The sequence below is a fragment of the Conger conger genome, chromosome 6 (assembly GCF_963514075.1).
Source record: "Conger conger chromosome 6, fConCon1.1, whole genome shotgun sequence".
NCBI classification, from domain to species: Eukaryota; Metazoa; Chordata; class Actinopteri; order Anguilliformes; family Congridae; genus Conger; species Conger conger.
In genome coordinates, this window is record NC_083765.1 from 17,929,666 (window position 1) to 17,947,021 (window position 17,356).

The window sequence follows — 17,356 nt, forward strand, 5'->3', positions numbered from 1 at the left end:
TCTGACATTTTAATCAGAGGACAAAACATGCATGTTCTAGGTTTTTGTATACCAGTATGGAGACACTACTTAACTATAGTACAGGGGTTTACTTTACTAAGCATCTTGTTTTTTACCTGGAGAACCTGGCTGCTGCTAAATTGCACTGGCTGATTATTCATAAAAGAATGTGTTGACCTGTGGATAAGTTGTTTTATGTATTTATTTTTGCATTGGTACTATTTGGAGATCCACTGTATTCTGACATTCTGGAACATTTAGCCTACTGGTTAGTTGTCATTAACCTGACTGAATTAGAGCAAAGATGGAGGATATGTGAACAGTGCCAGCATGTGAACACGTTTCTACGGTCATGTGGGTAGTATGATATTGAGGACCAAAAAAAAGAAGAAATTAACAGATGCAGGCAAACTGCAGAATATTGTATTTTAAATCATTCAAGAAGTGTGTTCTGTGTGGTTGAGTGATTGGATTTTGTAACCTGCCCCCCCTCATATTTGCTTAAATTAAATTAAGCAAGAGGAAATTGATGGGTTTTGTTATTAACCCCCCCCCCCCGGATTTCATTTGGATTAGATTTTCTTTTTTCTTCGCTTTTAACACACAAATGGAGTTCTACGAATGAGATCTTTCATCAAACTATTGAGTATTCTCAAATCCTATGCAGTGTTCAGCTTAGTTTTTGTGTTAGCTTATTCCTGTCAGTGTGGACCTGGAGAAATGGACCCCACTCACAAGCTCTAATGGTATAATATTATCAGCCCCAAGTTCTTATCTATAACATTTAATAATAATAAAAAAAAAAGAAGAAAAAAAAAGTAGTCTCTTCCCATTTACGTTAACTGAGCGAGTGTACATTTACTGGCAACATTTCCCTGGTTATGGGTATGCACTTTGATGTACGTGGCTCTGGATAAGAGTGTCTGTCAAATGTCATTAATGTAATGCAACATGTATTTATATGTATTTAAATGCCTTTCTCAATTGCACAATGGCAATGCCTGCCTGGGGAGTCAACCTGCAATTACAAGCAATCAAAACAAGCAACGCTGCCAACCCATCATTCCTTTGTGTTGTGTCCATGCAGGACTTGGGCTCAGACCATCCCAGGCAAGGTGGAGTTCTTCTCCAGCGAGGGCTCAGACACCTCCATCCCTGTCCCCATCGTGCCCCTGAAGAACGTGGACGACTCGTACCCGCCGCAGAAGAAGTCCTTCATGATGCTCAAGTACATGCACGACCACTACCTGGACCACTACGAGTGGTTCATGCGGGCGGACGACGACGTCTACATCAAGAGCGAGCGCCTGGAGGGCTTCCTGCGCAGCCTCAACAGCAGCGAGGCCATCTTCCTGGGCCAGACGGGCATGGGCGCCCGCGACGAGCTGGGCAAGCTGGCGCTGGAGCCCGGCGAGAACTTCTGCATGGGCGGCCCCGGGGTGATCATGAGCCGGGAGGTGCTGCGGAGGATGGTCCCGCACATCCGCCAGTGTCTACAGGAGATGTACACCACGCACGAGGACGTGGAGGTGGGCCGCTGCGTGCGCAGGTTCGCCGGCGTGCAGTGCGTCTGGTCCTATGAGGTAAGAGAGACCGCACTGTCCTGTAGCTACGTGTCACTCCCCTTCAGACGGGCAAGGTCAGGGCGCAGTTCAGCGACATTGAGGCGGGCTATTTCAGGCTACTGGTGATGACTCTGTCTTGACCTTACGCGACCTGTGGCCACGGAAGAATATTACATACAAGTTTAAGAAGCGGGTCCTCCCAAAAGCTAAGGTTGTTGCACTCTGCTGAAATTTTGGATCTTAAGCTGTTGCTGGAGTTTGAATAGATCCATCATTTCAGAGTTTCAAATCCAAAAGGGATTCAGGCCTAAAATGTTGTTGACTTGCTTGCCACTGACTTTGTTGGATTCTGTCCACACGAATGATTGGAATCTGTCCACAAATCTGAAAAAGAATTATAGTTCATAAATGTCATGGAATAGAGCTGCAATCATGAAAACATTGTGTCATGGATGAATAGACGGCATTATATTTGAGGAAACTTTCTGAAATGACACACTGACTTTCCAAAAACATATTCATTTGAGGTCACAGAAAGCACTTAAAATGAATGGTCAACCCTTTGAATAGAAGCATTAGACATCTAGCTTTTCCTGAGTATTTTTGCTGAATATGTGTTCTACTAAAATCAGATTCAGATTCTGTAACACTGAACTGCAATTTAAGAGATTACATTTTCAATGTAAGTTTTTGGTTGAGAGAACCTTCTGTAGACTTGTTTGCCACTATTCTCTGAATTGCCTGTAGGCTTTGTGTTGTGTTAACTTCATACCATTAAATTTGAGTTTTTAGTGTTAGTTAAGGGTTTTCTGTCTGAAGCGCTGCAGCATTTTTACCTGTGCTCTCAAAAATATAGGTGCTGCCAGTTTCTGTGCAGTTCATAATTCATTGGTTCACAATTCAAGTGGTATTTGGCATTTTATTTTATGGCCTTGTTCTGAGCATTGTAGTGTTCCCATCACTGTGTGTAGAAGTAGTAACTTTGAATTATTATTTTTAATGCCACGTTTGTTTTTGCATTTATAACTTGCCAAAATTAAGTGAAAAGGGAGGGCCTCAAAGCCATCGGTAAATTTAGTTTTACTGTGGAGAGCTGAGCAGAAGTGGTGCTCCTACTCTTTATTTTATGGTACTTTATAAAACCACCGTTCATACTAAAGCCTCTGGGAACTTTAATTTGCTTTGATGTAGATTTTAATCACGGTATTATATTTCTACCCAAAGAGTACCATTAATTTCAGGAGACCTGTCTCCTGTTGCCTGAGCCTATAAAAAATTGCACATCTTACTGCGATAGTGCCTTGAAACGGATGGCCGTATGCAGATCCATTGAAAACACCCAGATGCACTGAAACGGGCGTAGGCCAAAATTAAGTAAGACCTCAGTCCTCAGAAATCATTCAGAAATTGCGAGTCCGAAATTCTCTGTGTCGTTAAATTGGGGGGTGAAATAAGGTCCTGTACTTTTGAATGGTTGCGTGTATGAAAGGGCACTGTTTAGCCTTGAGAAGCTGGAGATGAACCTGGTTCTGAAACGCTGTTGTAAATCTGCACGGATGATTTGAGTGAATGGCCGTGGTGACAGGTGGCAGAGGAGGCGATGGAGGCCTCTTACAGATTGCATAGCTGCAGCCCTGCAGTCTACCTCTCAAGGACCTTTCCAAAAACGACGCTGCGGTGATTTCCGGCTCAAGTAATGCACACCATCTTATCAAGCGAATCGGCGGGAGAAATACGCCAGTGCGCCTCCATCCGGGGAGTAAAGGAGTGTTGTCGCTTACTGCCTGCTGGGTCCTCCATGACAAGAGGCAACATGGGGTGGTCACGATAGCCATGCACTGCAGGACATTTCGAAATCTGCCTTTTTACACAAATTCACTCGTGTTCTGATAAAAAAATAAAAATGAGATGCCAACTCAAAATAATAACAACACAATGCATGTACTGCATGTTATGCATAAAATAACGTTGAAGATTTGATGTCTTTGGTCTTGCCAAACAAATAATATCTCTTTAAAAATAAGCAGGAAGAACTTCTAAACTACTTCCTGTTTGAAGTGATTGTACAAAGGAGTGTGAATTCTGACCAGTTTGGCCTACCAGGCTCTCTCTCATGACTTAAATGAAACAAAAATAATGTCCCAATTTCTTTTTGTTTATGGTGTATCTTTTGGATGTAAAATAGTAATGAATGGTGGATATTTTGTTTCCACATGCCTTCTTGCTTCTTGGGGGTGGTGGATGACACTTGACAGGAGTTGACACTGCTTTGATATCGATGCCAATCTTTATCTGGCTTTGTGAGCGCGAATAGCCCTCAGTCTGACATATGGAGAAACCATGACAACCAGTGCTGGACGTCTTCAAATTGCTTTCACATAATTTTTCAAGTGAAAACCGTTTTTTAAATCATCACTGAAGTTATATTTAAAAGCAAGGCGTGAAGTGGCCTCCAACGACGTTAATTTCTTCTCCGACTGCTTACCCGAAAACGCGTCACGGGCTCACAGCCCGGCAGTTACTGTTCAGTTTGAGTTTGTTTCCCTTTCCGTCTGGTAGAGTTTTTGCTCTCGTCAGTTTTGCACATTCACACTCGAGAAGATGACCGTGCATTTCCTGTGGGTGCCTCTGCAGAGTTAATAACTCCTGCGTTTTATGTGTGATCATGGTTCGGTGCATCCAAGTGCGTGACGGAATTAAATGTGTATGGCTAAGGCTGAAAACAAGACCTCAATTGATTGTTAAAAAAACGTTCCAAAGTCAAAGCACACAGATTTGTGTGCTTTGACACAACAGGGTTTCTTTCAGTCCCGCTGAGTCCGAAGTCACGCAACTGTCTTTCTAACTTTTTCAGCACGTTCTGGTTTATCTGCCTTTGATATATTTCATGCTGTCGCCTCCATTGCATCGGTGAAAAAAGCAGGGGTGGTGTTAGGCCATTGTGTGCAGGGTTATTTTCTCTTTCCGTCGATATGCCTGTTTTATGTGGCACATTAATCATTTCCCACGACTCGGCACAAATATCCTGATGAGATAGTATTTTTTTTTTTTTTTCCCAGGAAGTCTTCAGCCCCCGCAGGTTCATGCAACCTACTTGCTATCAGGCTCAGACCTGTCTGCTCACCAGATTGCCATGGTACACACACTGACTCACACAGAAAGAAATGGTGTAGGTGTTTCATTATAGTGCTGAAAATGATGTTTTGTTGCCTTTTACTTTGTGGGTGTTTACTAGAAGGTGGATTTAATGGCTGTAGAGAGATGTGCCATTTTCTAGATCCCTCCTGTTTATAAAAGGGCTGTGTATTTAAATAATAATAAAAAAGTGCAATATGTTTAAGATGAGTTCTATTTCAGCCCAAAGCACAAACATCACTGTTTGACAAAGTGAGAAAGTAATTTGTGCTATTTTTACTCTTTATATTGCCCTATGGGAAATTGTACGTATAGCACAGACTTACAGAATTTTTAGATGACTGATTGTTGACATTTATGCCATTTTCCCATAAAGTAAATTGACTCTGCATGTTGCGAGTCTAGTGGTTAACATAATAACTTTGTGTGATATTTCTGATCTAGTAGTCCAGAGATCACCGACATTTCTCCCACCTCAGCTGCCTCAGTCATTTTTTCTGTAAAAATTGGAGAATATTTGGTTTGTTAGAGAAGATGAGAGAGAGAACATAATTACGCATGAGATATCTCTGCATTTTAGGCATTCATATGTGTGGCTAACCTCATGTATTTTGAGACATCCTGCGGCCTCTGGTCAAATGTATGTCTTCTACTGTTTTTTTTTTTCCCCCTCTGCCTTCGCTTGGGAGTACACTAAATTTAGACCAAAAAATAAGCAAATAAATGTTTACAACTTTCATTTAAAATATAAATAAATGCAAACCGGAGCTGACTTGTGGATGAATTCCAGCTTTGACCGGTTTATGCAAAGTAAAGGGGTGGGGGGGGTGGGGGGGGGTTTTAGTCATTGGGGGGGAAAATAAACTTGAGCTTCTGGGCATTTTTGAAACCCCAGCTAGCTAGATTCCCACTGGGTGGGCCCAGTTTAGAGAGCGCATCTCTAATGTGTAATAAAGTCTGCAGCCTATATTCTCCCTGAAGGATGTGTCACAATCTGAGCACTCGATCATAGGGAACCGCCGTGTCGTTTGGCTCTGCATTAGGCAGCCTGTTATATACTCCTTTTCCCCTCACTTCCCTCTCCGCGGCCTTGCGTATATTGCATGTTCTGCCGTAAAGACCTCCTTATTGACCTTTTTCACTACCTTATTCCCAGCGAACGACCACGTATCAAATGGCACAAGGCCGCTGTGGTCAAGCAGACAGCCTGTTGTGCGGTCACGTGATGATGCTGTGCTCCGTCGGAGATGGACAGAGGTCGGCTTCGGGAGCGGTTGACTCTGCCTCCATTCGCTCCCTGAGCAGGGGAGAGACGCGGCCCGTTCCAGCGCGGTCTGATTTCTGCCTTTCCCCAGGCAGCGAGGCTTCCTAGAGATGTGCTGGCGAGGGCTTGCACGGATTGAGCTAAATGGGACATGCGGTGTGCCCTGTCGGATGCAGCGGGTCTTCACCGTGCCTGTAAATAAACGTGCCGGGAACGGGGCTAATCAAAATCACAAGCATCTGTCCTATCCTCCCCTGAACCCACCGCTCTATCCTGATTTCTTCAGAGAGCGGCCTGCATGCCTGCCAAATTTCAGACAAGGTTAGAGTTTCAAACCGTGCTTCGAGTCTTCGACCGAGCACAAGACGTCCTTTGTGCTGTAACCCTTTCCTCCTGCTTGCCTCGCCTTGCCACATCTTGCCGGGCTACATTCCTCTTCCTGCAGGAAGTGAAGGAATTCATGTCGTACCGAAGCAGTCAGCCGCACACAGACCCTGCGGGGTGACTCGGTGACAGGCCTCTTTTCAGAACACTGGTCCTACGTGGGGTTTCACACCATGAGATTAGGGATGGAGGTTGCAAAAAAAGGGATGCTCTCACCTTGGATACTCACCGCTCATAATAAGAGGAACACCTGACATTGCCGTGTGTGTGTGTGTGTGTGTGTGTGTGGATTCAATTTCTGCAGACTGTGATCTTCCAAGTCTTTCAAAGCCTCCATCAAAAAAAGGATTTGAGGAAATCCGCAGGTCAGCTACCTTTTGCCAACTGTGGGGTCAAGGATTAGTTACCCCATAACATGTCTAGGGTGCTGATGCGTAAATATGAAGGTAGTATTTGTGAGATTTACTACAGTCGTTTTGTAGCGTCGATGGCCAATTGAAGACTCTCATTGAGTACAATGCATCAAAGACCCTCCCTCTTCCTCTTACCAGGGATCTAACCAGGGCCAGAAACAGCAGACGTGTGTAATTATCCCTTTGGCCCACCTTCTCTGCAGTGAAGCATTCATTTGACAACAAGATGTCATGTTTTTTCTATTGTACTTTGTCCCGTCAGCCTGGCTGTCTGTGCCTCCAGAGAGCCATGGCTTTGTAGGAGAAAATAACAAGGGGGGGGGGTCGTTGTGTTCAGTATTCTTTTCATGTCTTACAAGAGGCAAAGAAGGAATATAACACCATATCTGCACCTTCACTTGTATAATACCTTCTGTAAATGACGGCAAAACGCATGGCTCTGCAGGTCTGCAGTGTTTAGTATTATGGGGGAGGAATGTACTTTGGCTACTTTTTTCTCAAACTCACACATCTGCTTTTCTGTTACTTCCTGTTCACAACCATGGCTGTCATGGCTTCATCACTGCACCCCATGCAATGTGCTGTGCACAAAACAAACACTTGAACTTTATCTTCATCATGGTCTGAACTGGTTCTTAGTGGTTTTTAGTTCTAGTGCATGTCTTGCTTCCTTTTCATTCTCTTGTATCTACATCTTTGCCACTCTTTTTCTCTGTTTGCATATTTTTTTGCATCGGATTTTTGTTTCATAAGGTTAGCGTGTAGCTTAACAGTGGTTATGTCCTGATGAAGCAAAGAGCTAGGCTAAAGCCTTGTCACTTGTTTGCAGACTTGGAGTTCATGATAAGAATGATTTCAGATCAACACTTGAATCCAATATTATTATTATTATTATTATTAACGTATTGGCACAATGAGCGATGCTGTGGAATATTTCTGCGGCTGACGTATATAGAGTTTTGCTAACGTTCTTGCTCATATGCGGTTTCGCCTCGTTGTTTGAGGTGTGACCCATGTGTCTCAGCATCAGCAGTTTGACTCGAGTGTTTTCAGAGGAAGGTGATTAACAGGCTCATTTCCACCCTACCAGCTCATTAAGGGCCTCTCAGGCCTCAGGAAAGCAATCGAGGAACATCAGTTTCCTGTTTTGATTTATGAGGATGTTTTAGTGTTTTGCAGGACCTGTAGTTTTCTGCACAGAATGTCAGTGGTAGAATAACGGCCCGCCCCTCTTCTGGAACAAGCCGTGCAGACTGCTCTTCAGCAGCTTAAGTGATTGCATGGGGAAAATCAAAATTTGCTCTATTATCTTCAGATCCTGTGTCTTAACAGAGACTTATTTAAGGCAGCATTGCGCAGTACGAAGTGTATTTTCTGCTTTGCTGTAATTTGGTCCGCGCTGTCAGTCTGGAAATGCCATTTCCGGGACCCGAGTGACAAGGCCGGTGACTTTCCCAATCCCAAATGTTCCTCAGCTTCAGTCTTCAGGAATAAAAGGGCCAGGGCGGGATCGTCTGGACCGCTCCCCTTTTCTGCTTTTGGGGTCCTCTTTCAGAATCCAGTCCTAACCATTGCTTACTTAGCCTACATATCCGGAGAAGCTTCTTGCAGTCTGCTTGTGGGCCTTGTACTGCAGTGGGTGTGAACCCCCCCCTCCCTTTTCTCCTCGGGGGCCCGTGATGTCAGCGCAGCGTAAGCACACTTGGCCCGCGGCTCCGCACCGTGCTCCCGTCAGGAACGAGGCGCAGCGCGCTGCCAGCACCACGCCCTCCCTCCCTCTGTACAATCCCGCTTGGATCCGTGTGGAATAGTGGGAAAATCAAGTCTAGCCAGTCGCCTTTGTGCTCCTCTGAAAGCCTTATGCTTTTAATCGCAAATGCGATTAGTCACTCTAAGTGGCAGCTTCCTCTTCCATGCCAAAACATGTTTTTTTTTATGCAAGTGGTTGTGCTTTTAAAGACTGAAGTACAGCTGTTATCTAGTTAACTGAATACAAGCTTAATGTAACATGCGCAGCTGTAGGGAGCAGAGTGGATTCCAGCGCTGTGGGGAAGGCAACAGTCCTTTAGCATGGAGAGATGTCCAGGGGGAGAACGAACAGTCTCTCAATTAACTCGGAATGAAGGCAACCTATTGAACAGCATGAAATTCTGCTCACTGCTTAATGAAAGTGGACTTGGCCCTTGGATTAAAGCATTGGAGCCAGCTGCCTTTTAATGTGGTGGGTGATTTAAAGAATCTATTTTTTTTTTAAGGCCGGGGGTCCTGCTTTTCTAATGCGCCGGTCCTGCTTTTTTACCGTGCCGGTCCTGCTTTTTTACTGCGCCGGTCCTGCTTTTGGATTGATGGTGATGGTGGCTTTTGCATTCCCTGTTGAGTAGCTATTCGGTCCCATGATGACTACAGGCGGAATGCATTAAAGATTGCATCCTGTGCACTTGGGTTTTTTTTTTTTTTTTAAGTGTTGGCAATTCTCCAAATCCCATAACTATTTATGTATTTATTTAAAACATGATAGTTTTGACAGGTTGTACAATTTACAGCAAGTCGTGATTATAATGAGGATTGCAGAAACATCTTTATTTTTTTTTATTTTTTTTGTATATCGTGGTCAACTGGGAAGGGATAAGCAAATGGATTGATTGAATCCAGACTGGCAGTTTCCCCTCTGAAGTAAATTTATTCTGCAGTGCTGCGTTTCCCCCGCACAGGGCTGGCATCCTGTTCCGGGGGTATCCAATGGGCCCTGTGTGCTGTCAACTGCAAAATGAAACCGCTGCTTCCCAGGAGCTTTGTGTCACGGATCGGCTCAGATTATGCCAGCGGGTCAGTCCCGCCGTGCCAAAGCTGTCGCCGTAGCAACCTGGGAGTCACAACCCAAATCCCCCGTCACTCCTCAGGCTGAGCACGTGAAGACGACTCTGTTCACCCTTCAGGCGTGCTCAGGCGCTCTGTTGAGTTCTCTTGTTTTTGGACATGAATAGCGCGAACTGAAGGACCACCCAGCTTGAATGTCACTTTCCCTGTGGCCAGCCAGGTGGGCTGACGAGCACGGAGCTCCAGCTCAAGCGAACGGACTTAGCCTGCCGGCCCCATGTCGCCACGGCAACGCGAGCAGCGGCTAGCGGCTGTAGCGAGCGGACTGTGAGCTGCTTCTCTATGAACTGTGGGAGGGGTCCAGGGGTTTAAAATACCCCTGTGGGTCAGGTGATGGACAGGTTAATGAAACGGCCGCTTTGACTTCCAACTGATTCCACTTTGACAAGGTCGGCACTAATATGTGGCTGGAATTGACACAACACTGGGCTCAGGACCTTTCGGGTCAGGGGTTGACACCCAGCTGGGTCACTGCTGTGGTTTCCAGTACATGTAAGCTTTTAAGCACAGTCACAACCCTGAGTAAGGTGGTCTGCTCAGTGAATGAATAATGTAATAATGCACTCTAATGACGGACAGCCAAATATGCACAAACCCCCCATTCACTTGCGCTAACCTGACGTAGTTACTGACTGTGCAGAAAGTCTCCACGTCTGGATCTACTGCCAAACTATCCCCATCTGTCTCTCAGCAGCATTATTTCTGCCATGTGCTCTCTGGTTTAGACTGCAGTTGAAATGAAACCTTTCCATTCCATTTAAAAAGTGAAAAAAGGTTTCAAATTACCAACGTGCATTAGGGTAAGAGTGAGAGCGCGCTTTTCCGTGACCGCATTAGACGCACATCGCGGACCTGACATCTCGGAGATTTAGGAATTCCGGTGTTCTTTTTATCCTCTTGTTTTCTTTTCTCTCTGGCTTTTATTGGCATATCTCTTGCATCACTTCGCTCCATGTTGATATTGGACTGAAGCTGTTGGAAAATGGTGCGGTTTCTTATTCATGGTGCGGAGTCCTCCTCCCCCCCCTAACCTCAGAGCTGCAGCCCTCGGCCGCTGCAGCGCGGTCCCGGCTGCCAGACCCTGGGTCTCTGGGTTTCCTTTCTTACGTCCTCCTCCCCCTGTAATGGTGTCCTGCAGCTCGGCGTGGCCCGCGCTGCCAGTAAGCGTTGGGCAGGCGGCCCTCCAGCTCTGCCGCCCGCAGGCCGTCGCGCTGGCATCCAGCGACACGGCAACCAGCATATCCCTGGCACCTCGCTGCCAGCCCCATTTTCTCTCTCTGTTTAAATCCCTTTTCCTGCCTCTGGTTCTGTCGCGCCCGCTCTTCGGGCAGCGTGCCTGCGCTCTGTTGTGTCTCCTGCTGTCTCGTTCTGCTGCAGCTGATTCATGGATTGGCTCAGGTTTCAGAGCTGCTCTGCCTCCGGGAGAAGGCAGGTCTGACTGGCCAAAGCTCGACACCCCTCACGAGACCCGAAAATGACATTCGCGTCCTATATCCTAAGCCAACAAGCGTGAAGATGTTGCCAAATGAGGTTGTATTTTATTTTTTTTGCCCCTCTCTCTTCACTGGAGCTGGGATTATAATGGCTGGGTGGGTGGCATTGTTCCAGGGATCTGCACAGTCTCTTTTCTGTTTCACTATTGCTTGGATGTTGGGAAGGTGAAATTACAGTCCCTCAAAGACAGCACTGCCAAGGCTCATAAAACATTTGTTTGGGAGTGGATGAGTTATTCATCCTGAATGGTTGTGCGTTTTGCCATTTAAAAAAAAAAAAAAAAAAGTTTTTCCCTGTCATGTCCAGATTAGTAAAAGAGCCACCTTTGTTTGGAGTGGTTTGCTGCATGCCTTGTCTTCCTGGGGCATGGGTGAAAGCTCATAGCTGATGAAGAGAAGCCAGTAAATGGAGTCTTTCACACCGTGCTGACTGGACTCGTCCAGCATTCCTGCTGATGTCTGTGGATATCGCTACTGGGCTTCTCCCTTGTGTATGCGCACATTTGCGTTTGTTGCAAAGTGTGCTTTGCAATCTTTTCAAATACAAGTCTGTTTGTTACTTTTAACAATTTTCAGAACACATAACTAGCATTGCAGGTGCCATGAATCCTGAAAAGGAGCTACGCAGAATGTCTTAATATTGCCTGTGGGTTGAAGGGCAATTTTAGATTCCCAGGATAGCATGCACGTCCTCCACATTGTAATATGATCTCCTGCAGCTCACTGCAATTTGGAGTCTTGTGTTTTTATAAGCTGATAAAAAGGTGGGAACCTACATAGTCACTTGTCTTGCTGTTAGATCCTGGTGTTTAATCCCAAAGAATCTGAAGCAACCTTAAGAGACATCTCTCAATGTTTGGACATTGAAGATTGGGCAATGCCTTTAAACATCTCCACATTATTTACATGCTCTTGACTCATTAGCACCTTCAATGTGGCGTTGTCGAGACTGCAGATATTATTGTACGTCTGCCTACAAGCTAATTAGCCTTCTTAAGATCCCCATTGGGTAGTGCTTCACTGCCTCCACCTGCTTAATTAATTAATTTGCCGGGCCCTGTTTAATTATTCAGCGGCAGACTGCGTGGGAGCTGTGCGGCGGAGTTCAGACGAAGGCCGTATGTCTGGAGGGTGTGGGCAGCCGGCTGACCGTGCATTTAATCGGCAGCCAGAGGCCCGTGGTCATTTAAGGGAAAGGACGATCAGAGGAGGACTCGTGCGTCGGTTTTGGAGACCGGTCGAAAGCCAAGCCCGGCATTAATCCACCTGTGCGCCCAGGGGTGTGGTGCAGAGTGGCGGGGTAGGGAGAGGTCCTTTCAAACCCTCCCCTCCTGTTTTGGCTCCCGTATACTGAGCCGGGAATGACGTGGCAAGACTGAGAGTTGGCTTGTGCCTTCAGGCCGTGTTTAGAAAGGTAGCGCACCTCTGCGTGGTCCAATCAGCTGCTGGGGCAAGTCTGGACAGCTGACTAGAGTGGAGGGGTGGGGTAATGGTATGGGGGCATGCCTCCTTTGGCTTTGTTTCCCTGCTGCACTTTACTGCTCCTGGAATGACAAAGTAGAGTTAGGAAACCCAGGCTGGTATCTCATGGTCTCATGCAAACAGTGTGGTGGCTGTGTAGAATAGGCTAATGGTTAGGGAAGCAGACTTTCAACTTTAAATCCCAAAGGTTGTCACTTAAAGTTTGTCCTTGAATCTGAATCTTCAGTGAATATCCAGCTGCAAAAATGGATAGTAGGCTATGTAAAGTGTGTCTACTAAGCAAATGCATAAATAACGTCTGGGATTTGGGAATTCGTTTGAAGCATCTGTTCGAGGAGGCCCGGGATTCACACGAGGAATTGGAGCTGTATATTTATAAACAAACAAAAGCATTCCTCTTCAGCTTTGCAAGGCACATCAGTTCATGCCCCAGCTACTTGTAGTTTCTGTTTTGGAGAATTAAGTTGCCTGACTTGCGTGTGAACCTGACCGGGTGAACTGACCATATGTCTTCGACTGGGAATGAGCTTCTCGCCTGAGGATAAGAGCCTCCATCAGTCAAGCTGATCCAATTAGGACAGGTCCCGTAATCCTGGATAAAGCGTCTACACCGGGGCGGCGATCTCCCGTTCTCCGAGCCCAACAGGGCTTGCTGGGTATTGCGCTACTTCATCTCGTAATGGTTTAACTGAGTTCGTTTAGATGGGAAGTCACCTGGGCTACTGTTCCAGGTGGTAATTGTTTGGTAATTGAAAGGTAAATCTAATATGTGAAGGCTAAAGCTCTGGGGGATGAGAATGGTGGAGGAGGATGAGTCAGAAGCTGTGGTGTCTTTAAATCGCAGGCCGGCAGATGGCCAATCGCGCAGATCCACCTGTGTAGACGTCGGGATTCATCACGCCTCTGACGGCTCGCCCCGGGTTCGCCCGCAGGGTCTGGATGTGGACCCAGAAGGGACCATCTGAAAAAGCCACCTGCCCACGCACATGGGAAAGTAGCCAAATTAATCAGCTAAGGTTATCCGATGGTTGAGTTGCATTTTATAGCCATTTGTTGATAAGATTGGCATGCGCAAAGAATACAGACCTTGGAAGGAATGCAATTTCCACCGTGTCATTCAGGGTTTTTTTTTGCTGCCATGAGCTTGGCAGGCAAGTTATGAGGAAAGAAGCCCTCGTTTGGTATTGTGCCGGCCTTGTCCTTGTCTGCATGCCAGACGAATGCTTCTTATTGTACGGCCTGATAAAGCTGGTCCGTGGGAGGCAGGGAGCGGGGGTCCGCATTCCTGTAACGTCACACGGCTGCGGTGGTCTGCAGCCTCCCCGCGCACCGCGGTCTCTCACTGGGGTGTGAACCCAGCCCCCCACCCCCTCCGCCCTCCACCCGGCTTCCTTTACTAGCGCGTGGGCGCACGGAAGGAGGGACTGCCCCACTGCGTGAGGCGGTCCGGCCCTGCATTGTTCCACCTCCGTGCCAAATCTCCCACATTCTGACATACGTCTGTATTCTCTTCCCAGCTGTGGTAGAGAGGGCTGCTCCTGTCTCTCAACAGAGCTTTATCCTGAAACAAATATGCCAATCACAGCCGGCTGTGCCTTAAATGATGAAGGTTTGATTGATAGCTACATGGTTTATTGATACATGGTTTGTTAGTTTTTTTTTAATTTGCCGACCTGCAAGTCTTGTAACTCACTATATGTTCTCTATAAACTACCTCCAATAAATAGAATTGCTGTGTTTATTTTTGGACTCTGTGTGGAACTTCCTTTATAGTTTCCTTTGCCACGGTCAGCCAAGGCAGCCGTGATTCAGTATTGGAAAATGACTGCAGTCTGGAGTCTCGGAAGGGAATCCCAGACTGGGCCGTTGAAATCCCTGGTTGCCCCGCAAACCCATTCAGTTCCCGTTCAGCACTATGAGAGTCATGAAGCTTCGATCCCCTGCTCACTGTACCCTGCTCTGGGGGCTACCCTTTGACCCCGGCTCATCCTCTTCTGCGCGATCCTCCATCTTGTTAATTACTCCCTCGTTATTAGTCCCCCTCTTGGCTTACGGTATATTGGATTTCCCTCCCACTGACTCCAGATATACTGGGGCTGTGACACGGTATGTACCTGGAACCCCTGATTGATGAATGACACTTGTGGCCATGGGCGCTTTACTCACTGGCTTAGAATGTAAAATGTCAGGAACAAATTGTGCCATTTGAATAGGTTATTTCAGCATGCCATTCACCACTCAATGTGTTTTCCTCCATTATGAATTTAAGCACTGGCAATCTCGGAGTGTAGACTTAAGTACCTCCATCTTGTTAACAGATTGTTCACTAAGAATCTTACACTTACACTTAATCTTACACAGCACAGCCACTCACCCTGCACAGTCCCTTTGTATAATCTTCTGTTTCACATTTAGGCTCGTTTTCTTTTACGCCGGCCTTCTTGGAATACTTCAGTCAGAACATGCCATATATACAGTACAGTGTGGTTAGCATTAGTCTGCAGTCATGTAATGCCTGATTGCTCGGACCGACATTGAATGGTGGAAAAAGTGATTATCCCGTGTTTTCAAACACAGCGGCAAGTAAACAAGCATTGCTTATACCTGTTATGCTGAAGTGCTGGTTAACGCAGCCAGGCAAGTCTGTTGAATTTTCTAACTACACTGACTGTTTGCAAGGACCTCCTGTACTAATTAAAATTAATTTCTGTATTTTTGTGAACTTCCTCTAAATTGATAAAGTTTTACAGTCAAGTCCTAAACCTGGAGTCAGCAGTCATGATGAAAAATATTCTGGTTGTTGAATGAAGCCCTCTGAGCTCGGGCGACAGCAGGGATGAAACTGAGCTCACCACACCGTGGAGCAATGGGGAAAACCGCCCCTCCATTTCCCAGTGTTCTTTGTGCGGGTTGTCCTACCCTCTGGTCAAACACGAGACCACGCGTCCCTCTTCTGCATGAGCAACAAGCGTATGACTTTATAGTACTGCCTTTCACACATGGACTTCCATCACTACTGCTTCTCTGTGCACAAGTAGACTGACCGTACCGTGAGTCTGTACCGTGCCTTAAGTAGCAGATTATAGTAAAAGGTATACGTGCTTCGTAAATGGATGCGGCTTCCCAGCCGACTCTTAACATAAACAAACAGAGCGCCGCCCTAATGGAGATATTCAGTGCTTTGCACACGGTGACCAGCTCTGAATCTTATTATGAAGAACCCTACAAATACCTTGTGGATTTGAGATTACGGGGGGGAGGGAATCTCATGCTAGGCTTCCAGAAAACACTGTTGTGTACCCTGGAACAGTCCAAAAAAAACTAAAATAAGATTTTCCACCATTGCCTGCAAAGGCAAAGGATCTAGAGTCTTAGAAGATGGACCCTGAAAATAGACGGTTCATCATCTCTGCCTGTGAAACGGAAGACACCGATGAGTGTACAAACCACATGATGATTTGAGAGCGGATGTAGCGGGTTCATGTTTTACATTTGGTTTATAAACAACCGGGACGGGGGGGGTCTGCAGAATCTCCCCCCACAACCTGTTGTAGGATCAATTGTACAGAGCCCAGGCTTAGCCTTAAATTCCTCCTCAGATTAGCTGGAGTCTTAGGGGGCGTGATGGACAGAACCTTGTCTGGCGGTGCGGTTGTTGCCGGAGAAGGCCGCCCCCGTCCGTTGTCCTATGTGGCTGGTCGGGGTGACTCATGAAGCTCGGCTGGCATTGGGAGGATTGCGTCGGCTGCGGCTCAGATGTGGGGCAGAGATTTTCTGCAGTCCGTCAGAGCTGGACGGCTGCAGATGGAGGCGGGCTTCGGGGTGCAGCCGTGCCGAGGGACGGAGGTCCGCCGGTGGTCCGCCGACGGTCTGCTGCCACACGTGTGACCAAACGCAGAGCGCTGTGCTAGGAGGGGCCCTGACACTTTATTCCCTGGCTTACAGTACATGCCGTACGCCTCATGCCTCAAGATTATCTTTCATCATGCGTAAGGGCTATTATTTTCACATTTGTGTACCAATTCTTTTCATTTGGGAATCAGTTACACTTGTCTGTTTGGGAGAGATTTGTTATGAGTGCAAAAACATTGCTTTTGTGCTTTGTTTTTGTAAGGTTCATGTTTATTTCATGATTTGAGACTACTATAGCAAGCGCTGTTATTCTGAATGACTTCACATTTTTGTTTGTCATTCATACAGCTGGATATTTCTATAAGCAAACTCAATTGAGGTAGACATTGTGCTGAATATCCCACCTCCCCCTGCCACGGTCATTTGGCACATATTGAGAGCCTGTCATGACATAATTAAGAAAATGGCTTCTGTCAGGATGAGGAATGAAGGCTCATTGGCACTGGTGCAGGCCTGCGCACTTGCGGGTAAATGTTGCGGTTGCTGCTTGTCCCTCCAGCTCCCACCAGGAAACCACATAACATCAGAGGGATATAAAATCATACGCAGACGATTAGCTTGCCTTTGAGTGCTGAACACAATTAGCACTGTTGCTTGGCATTTTGAAGAGCCAGTCGTCTCAAACCTGTTTAAATATAGCGAGAACCCACACTGGTTTCGCTGAGCGAGGGCAGACATTCTGCAGTTTTAATACTCCCATCCCTCTACTTATACTGAGGAGATTTGTCATCATTATTGGTCTGCCATGGCAGGAGTGTGGAGCACATTTGGTAATATGTAGAGTGGGACAAACGGATAGTGCTAGCATGTGGGAGATTCTGCTGGTGCTTG

The 17,356-nt window shown here is 46.4% G+C and overlaps 1 protein-coding gene across 1 annotated transcript in view; it reads left to right on the top strand.

Annotated features, from left to right (window-relative positions):
- chsy1 (chondroitin sulfate synthase 1) overlaps nt 1–17,356 on the top strand; it is a 43,991-nt gene that overhangs the window by 2,039 nt on the left and 24,596 nt on the right. The window contains exon 2 of the mRNA XM_061245463.1: nt 1,088–1,583. Coding sequence (XP_061101447.1) covers nt 1,088–1,583 — 496 coding nt within the window. The remainder of the gene's footprint in view (nt 1–1,087; nt 1,584–17,356) is intronic.